The 6,552-nt window shown below is 33.8% G+C and overlaps 3 protein-coding genes across 3 annotated transcripts in view; all 3 read left to right on the top strand.

The window, feature by feature from the left end:
* Positions 1–1,062, top strand: part of LOC100642059 (coatomer subunit epsilon-like) — a 5,318-nt gene extending 4,256 nt beyond the window's left edge. The window contains exons 6-11 of the mRNA XM_019996736.1: positions 135–188; positions 290–458; positions 540–608; positions 666–734; positions 793–867; positions 938–1,062. Of these exons, the coding sequence (XP_019852295.1) occupies positions 135–188; positions 290–458; positions 540–608; positions 666–734; positions 793–867; positions 938–985 (484 nt within the window). The 3' untranslated portion in view covers positions 986–1,062. The remainder of the gene's footprint in view (positions 1–134; positions 189–289; positions 459–539; positions 609–665; positions 735–792; positions 868–937) is intronic.
* Positions 1–4,488, top strand: part of LOC100631403 (probable ATP-dependent RNA helicase DDX49) — a 6,877-nt gene extending 2,389 nt beyond the window's left edge. The window contains exons 6-14 of the mRNA XM_019996734.1: positions 3,148–3,199; positions 3,243–3,328; positions 3,386–3,461; positions 3,506–3,582; positions 3,810–3,907; positions 3,956–4,030; positions 4,078–4,166; positions 4,228–4,299; positions 4,361–4,488. Of these exons, the coding sequence (XP_019852293.1) occupies positions 3,148–3,199; positions 3,243–3,328; positions 3,386–3,461; positions 3,506–3,582; positions 3,810–3,907; positions 3,956–4,030; positions 4,078–4,166; positions 4,228–4,299; positions 4,361–4,417 (682 nt within the window). The 3' untranslated portion in view covers positions 4,418–4,488. The remainder of the gene's footprint in view (positions 1–3,147; positions 3,200–3,242; positions 3,329–3,385; positions 3,462–3,505; positions 3,583–3,809; positions 3,908–3,955; positions 4,031–4,077; positions 4,167–4,227; positions 4,300–4,360) is intronic.
* Positions 4,489–4,501: 13 nt separating this feature from the next.
* On the top strand, positions 4,502–6,378 carry LOC100631533 (major facilitator superfamily domain-containing protein 12-like). Its single transcript, XM_019996737.1, has 5 exons — positions 4,502–5,132; positions 5,245–5,356; positions 5,581–5,745; positions 6,013–6,105; positions 6,185–6,378. Exons 1-5 carry the CDS (start codon positions 4,507–4,509, stop codon positions 6,314–6,316), a joined length of 1,128 nt encoding a protein of 375 aa, XP_019852296.1. The 5' UTR covers positions 4,502–4,506; the 3' UTR covers positions 6,317–6,378.
* Positions 6,379–6,552: the final 174 nt, after the last annotated feature.

Genomic DNA, 6,552 nt, shown 5'->3' on the forward strand with positions numbered 1-6,552 from the left:
TCTTTCTCTCTCTCTCTCTCTTTACTTTTAGAATTTTGATTCTGCCCTTCGATGTCTCAACCAGTCGGATTCATTAGAAGGGTGAGGAGTTATTTAATATTACAATTTTTTATTGTCATTATGTTTGTTCACAGGGCAGCTTTAAGAGTACAGATATTACTATCAATGAACAGACTTGACTTAGCAAAGTATGTACCAACAAAAAGCATCCTTTTCTTGTCTCCCGTTTTGCTTTTTTTTTCTTACTTTTTGATCTTCATTGCAATCTTCATTTTTCTCTTTTTTGTAGGAAAGAGCTCAAAATCATGCAAGAGAAAGACGACGATGCAACTCTCTCTCAGTTAGCTCTTGCTTGGTTCAATTTAGCCGTAGGAGGAGACAAGTATCAAGATGCTTACTACATCTACCAAGAGCTTGCTGATAAAACCACACCCACTCCACTCCTCCTCAATGGACAAGTAGGGAGTATAAAAGGAGATAAATTTGAATGTCTCTTTATTTATTTTCTATTTATAAATTTGTCATCTACTGTACTGTAGGCAGTATGTATGATTAGTCAAGGTAAATATGATGAAGCTGAGAGTGCACTACAAGATGCACTATCAAAGGTAAGTTCAAGCTTTATAGCATTCATAAATTATTTGTATTATTTGGTGTATTTTTAGGATAGCAATAATCCAGAAACTTTAGTCAATTTAGTTGTTGTTTCGCATCACTTGGGAAAACCATCAGCAGTGAGTCCTCCCTTCCTCTTTTGCCATTTTATTTTACTTTTTGCTTCTCTTTGATCAGGTTAGTCAGAGGTACATGGCTCAGTTGAAGGATGGTCATGGAGGGCATTTATATGTGCAGCAATTCAAGAGCAAAGTTAGTGAAGAGAGAAGGAGAGTTGAATATAATGATTGACTCATTCCTTTTTGTCAATGATTATACATAGGAAGAAGAATTCGACAGACTCTCGAGTCAATATTCAGGGAACAATTGAATAATGAAAATATTAATGATAATTATTGCAAATAAATTAATAATAATAAACAATTCACAGAATTAAACTAATTAAAATGTTTAATAACAATAAACTATAATAACTAGAATATTAAAACATGGCAGATTCTTGCACGTTCTCTTCTCTTGGTCTGTCAAGCTGGTTGGTTAGACAGTGCGAAGGTCTTGGATTCAAAGAGGCTACTCCAGTACAGAAGAACTGTATTCCACCAATAATGGAAGGTAAAGAATACTACTATACTTAGCTGTACTGCACGTGGTTGGGCTTATCTGATTGGTCAGATGATTTCCCCTTTGTATAGGAAAGGACTGTATTGGTTCTGCTAAGACTGGCAGTGGAAAGACAGCTGCATTTGCTCTCCCTATACTTCACTCACTTTCACGTGATCCTTATGGGATATACGCATTAGTTTTAACGCCCACCAGGTTAATTAAAATCAAAATAGAAATAAATGATATTGTGAGCAGGGAACTTGCCTATCAAATTTCGGATCAGTTTTGTGTTCTCGGCAAGCACATTGGTGTCAAAAGTGAAGTAATTGTTGGTGGGGTTGGTAAGTTCTATTGTCAATGAGTTAAGTTATAATTTTTTGCTAGACATGATGGTTCAAGCTTTAGCATTGTCAAGGCGACCACACATTGTTGTGGCAACTCCGGGTCGTCTGGCAGATCACCTGCAAAGCACTGATACTGTTTTTATGGAGAAAATTAAATATTTGGTATATCGCTACTCTCTCTGTATCTATCTTGTTCATTGGTAGAAAGTTTGAGTTGGTTTCTTTAAAAATGAATTTTTAAAGTTACTCCAAAATCAGGTCAAAGTCTCTGTACTATAGTACATGGTCTTGGGCCAAATTTGCCAAAATTTAAAAGGAGAGAATTCGCCATTTTTATAAATTTATCTGATGCATATACATGTACTTATGTTATGTAGAAAGTTTGAGCTGATTCCGATCAAGTTTGGATTTGTTATAAATTTTTAAAGTTACTTCAAAATCAGGTCAAAGTCCCTGTACTATAGTACATGGTCTCGGACCAAATTTTGCCAAAATTGGAAGGGATAAAATTTGCCACTTTTATAACTTTATCTGATACATACACATGTACTTATGTTGTGTAGAAAGTTTGAGTTGATTCCGATCACATTTGGATTTTTTATGAATTTTTAAAGTTACTCCAAAATCAGGTCAAAGTCCCTGTACTATAGTACATGGTCTTGGGCCAAATTTCGCCAAAATTGAAAAGGAGAGAAATCGCCATTTTTATAATTTTATCTGATGCATATACATGTACTTATGTTATATAGAAAGTTTGAGCTGATTCCGATCAAGTTTGGATTTTTTATGAATTTTTAAAGTTACCCCAAAATTAGGTCAAAGTCCCTGTACTATAGTACATGGTCTCAGGCCAAATTTCACCAAAATTGAAAAGGAGAGAATTTATGAGTTTTATAACTTTATCTGATACATATACGTGTACTTATGTTGCGTAGAAAGTTTGAGCTGATTCCAATCAAGTTTGGATTTTTTTTAATGAATTTTAAAAGTTACTCCAAAATCAGGTCAAAGTCCCTGTACTATAGTACATGGTCTCAGGCCAAATTTCACCAAAATTGAAAAGGAGAGAATTTATGAGTTTTATAACTTTATCTGATACATATACGTGTACTTATGTTGCGTAGAAAGTTTGAGCTGATTCCGATCAAGTTTGAATTTTTTATGCATTTTAAAAGTTACTCTAAAATCAGGTCAAAGTCCCTGATACATGGAATGTACATGGAATTTTGCATGGAACATGGAATTTTGCTGAACAAAGAGAAGGCAGAATTGAAAATCACTCTACTCTTTCTTACATAATTATAGGTATTAGATGAAGCTGATAGGTTATTAGAGAAATGCTTTGAGGATGATTTGAGTGTCATATTTGAGAGACTGCCAGAGAAGAGACAGACACTGTTATTCAGTGCAACACTCACTGATAGTTTAAATAGACTAAAAGAATTGTCAACCACACCTCCTTTCTGCTGGGAAGCACCAAAAGAGTAATAATAACACTGTAATAATTATGTTTAACATTTATGTGAAGATTTTTTGGAAATTTTTGTTTCTTTTTCTAATAATAATTTATTTAATTTTTATTTAGAATTAGTACAGTTGATTCCCTTGATCAACATTATGTACTGATTCCTGCTCAGGTAACTAGATGCATGTACTTGTACATGTTTTACGTTATTTTAGGTAAAGGATTGCTATTTGATAACATTGCTGGATCAGTTTCATGATGTTGATAAGAAAACAATCATACTATTCACTGATACATGTAGGTATGAGAAAAGAGAGAGAAGTGTACATTGACTGATATTTTATTTCTGTTGTAATAGAAATTGTGAAATATACGGTCTCTTATTAAAACAATTAGAGTTTCCGAATGTCACTCTACATTCGCTGATGACGCAAGTAATAAAATATTATTCTTTTTGTTTTATTTTTTTGTTTTCAAGAGACGGAGACTCTCTTCATTAGCAATGTTTAAGTCAAGACAAGTTAGAATATTGGTAGCTACTGATGTTGCTAGCAGGTAGCATATAATAATAATAATAATAATAGCAATTTTATTTCATTTTCTGATGCATATTAATGTACATGTACTTATGTTTCTAGCAATTCAAATTTTAATCCAAATCATTTCAAACTTTCTACATAACATATGAATGCTAATATTATCTTATATTGTAAGAAAAATTAACTATTATTATGTTGTAAAATAACTGAATGTGAATGATTCATTTAATACTTATATAATAGGGGTTTGGATATTCCACTAGTGGGTGTGGTCATCAATCTAAACATACCAGCCTCTTCAAAGGACTACATTCATCGTGTTGGTCGCACAGCAAGAGCTGGTTAGATCATGTATTATTTTTAATAATTTTTACATTTTGTTTTTTAAGGTCATGGAGGTCAGGCAATTTCTCTCATGACCCAATACGATGTAACAAGAGTTAAGAATATAGAAAATGATATCAGTTAGTTGATTGTTAGTAAATGTGCATTGATTTTTGTTGCCTTGTAGAAACTGAATTAGTTGAGTATCCCATAGAGGAGGATATAGCATTGAAGAATTTAAGTGTCGTGACAATGGCTAAGAGAGAAGTTGATATAGTAAGATATTAGACATCAGTCTTTCTTTGCATCTTATTCATTTCTTATTTCTTGTATTCAGAAACTAAGTGAAACTGATTTTGGTAAGAAAAGGCGTACCAATATCTTAAAAAGAAAGCAGCTCTTAATGAAAGTAGGTGCACTGTTACTGTATCATGTAATAACTTTATTCTTTTATGTGAACTATACTACAGCATAAGATGCTAAAGAAGAAAAGAAAACAAAGTAGAAAGAACAGCAACTCAAATTAGATCAATTTATTTATTGCAAGAAGTAGTGTTTAATTTGTCTGTGACTAACTATTTTTCAAGTTAAAAACCAATCATCTGTGTTAATATTCATGACTCAGCTTATGAGGGGAGTGGCTGTGTACTGTTTAACTGATAACCAAATGCGAGCTTTTTCTCAGTTTTCAGAAGATACTATGGATGAAAATAGTGCGGGGAGTGAAGAAAGTCAAGTACAAGCAGAAGAGAGACGTCCTTCTCTCCTCGCCCGTTTCTTCAAATCAGGAGATCTGCCGTATCCTCGCCGTATAGCCTATGGAATCGGTCATGTCTTCAATGACTTATGCGCTTCAATGTGGTTTACCTACTTCCTTCTCTTCTACCACCTCGTTTTACGGATAGATAATAGTGATGCTGGTCTCTTGGTTCTCATTGGTCAGATTGCCGATGCTCTAACCACACCTGTCATAGGACACTTCTGTGACAATACTTCAAATCGTTACGGTGGTCGTAAAACATGGCACTTGATTGGTACCGGTATGGTCGCTTGCTCGTTATTCTTTTTCTGGCACGAGTGCATTTATTGTTCCATGCAACCGATGAAATATCAGATATTATATTTCTCGTGTTTCATTATTGTTTTTCAAGCTGGTTGGGCTACAGTACAGGTGTCACACTTGTCTTTAATACCAGTACTTACTTCTGATAAAAGCATTAGGGTTGAGCTTAATTCAATTAGGTAATGGCCGAAGATACGAACATAATTTTATATTTTATACTTTATCTTCCTCCTCTTTTCCTCTTATTTCTCTTCTCTCTCTTTCTCTTTTCCCTCTTCCTTTCTCTCTCAGATATGCGTTCACCATTTTATCTAACTCAGGTGTCTTTATAGTAGTTCTTGTCCTCCTATCATCGGTCAATAAGTCGAGTCAGATAACACCCAATGACCAGTGGCTATTCTCAGTTAGTCCTATTATGTAACAGTGTGCTGGACATCATGTGAAATAACTATTACACAGAAGCTTTTGATACTGTTATCTTTACATAGTATCCTAATGGGATATACTATTCTATATTCATAGATCATGTGCATCTATAACTCCTATAATAAATATGTTCACACTACAGTATTGTATGCACTAAAAGGTGCTCTACCTAAAATACTTTAATTATTGCTCTTTTTCTAGGGGACTGCTCTTGGTATTATTGTGGTTGGTTTATCATTTGTGTTCATGTTTCATATTGGTACCAAGGAGCCCTCTAATGGAGGTCATGGTTCGGCAGCTGGTGATCAGCCCACTAACAATCGGTTGCCTTGGTATCGCTGGTTCTTAAATCCAAAGTTTTATCTGGTACGAACATCCAGAGTGCAATGCATGTACAAGTAGGCACTATAGTTATTAATGGTGTAGAGAGTTTATTGTTTTTCCATTAATAAGTGAACACCTGCAATGAACACAGCTTTTATATACTTTTATTACTTCACCTGCCAACTTTCAGTGTTCATAAACAGTATACAATGACTTGTAGTCATAACACAATCTTTTATCAGTATTTTATTATGTCTATTCTGATTGAATATAAATTAAAACGTATTTATGTCTTTCGTTTTCATACAGGTTGCTCTCATATATATGTCTAGTAGACTGATAGTTAATCTAACCCAAGTCTATAGTCCTTTGTACATGATTGACACTTTAAAAATGTACAGGGTAAGCCTATAAAAATAAGTACACGTAGTCTTTATTGTCATAACATACTTTCCTCTCTCTCTCTCTCTCTCTGTTGCAGTCCAGTGTTGCTATCATTCCATTGGTAATATACTTCAGTGGACTAATAGCAACTTTCTTTATGAAGCGATTGAATGAGTTTGTTGGCAGATATGTAAGTGTGAATGACTATTATCTGGGTTTCTCACTCTGACCTGATTTTTGAGTAACTTTAAAAATTCATAAAAAATCCAAATTTGATCGGAATCTGCTCAAACTTTCTACACAACATAAGTACATGTATATGTATCAGATAAAGTTATAAAAGTGGCAAATTCTCTCCTTTTTAATTTTGGCAAAATTTGACCCGAGACCATGTACTACAGTACAGGGACTTTTGACCTGATTTTTGAGCAACTTTAAAAATTCATAAAAAATCCAAATTTGATT

The sequence above is a fragment of the Amphimedon queenslandica genome, unplaced genomic scaffold (genome assembly GCF_000090795.2).
Source record: "Amphimedon queenslandica unplaced genomic scaffold, v1.1 AMPQUscaffold_13401, whole genome shotgun sequence".
Classification (NCBI taxonomy): Eukaryota; Metazoa; Porifera; class Demospongiae; order Haplosclerida; family Niphatidae; genus Amphimedon; species Amphimedon queenslandica.

Coding starts and splice junctions, on each gene's coding strand:
- LOC100631533 (XM_019996737.1), top strand. CDS start 4,507: ATGACTCAGCTTATGAGGGGAGTGGCTGTGTACTGTTTAACTGATAAC. Junction 5,357..5,580: donor ATGACCAGTGGCTATTCTCA/GTTAGTCCTATT, acceptor CTCTTTTTCTAG/GGGACTGCTCTTGGTATTAT. Junction 5,746..6,012: donor TAAATCCAAAGTTTTATCTG/GTACGAACATCC, acceptor GTTTTCATACAG/GTTGCTCTCATATATATGTC.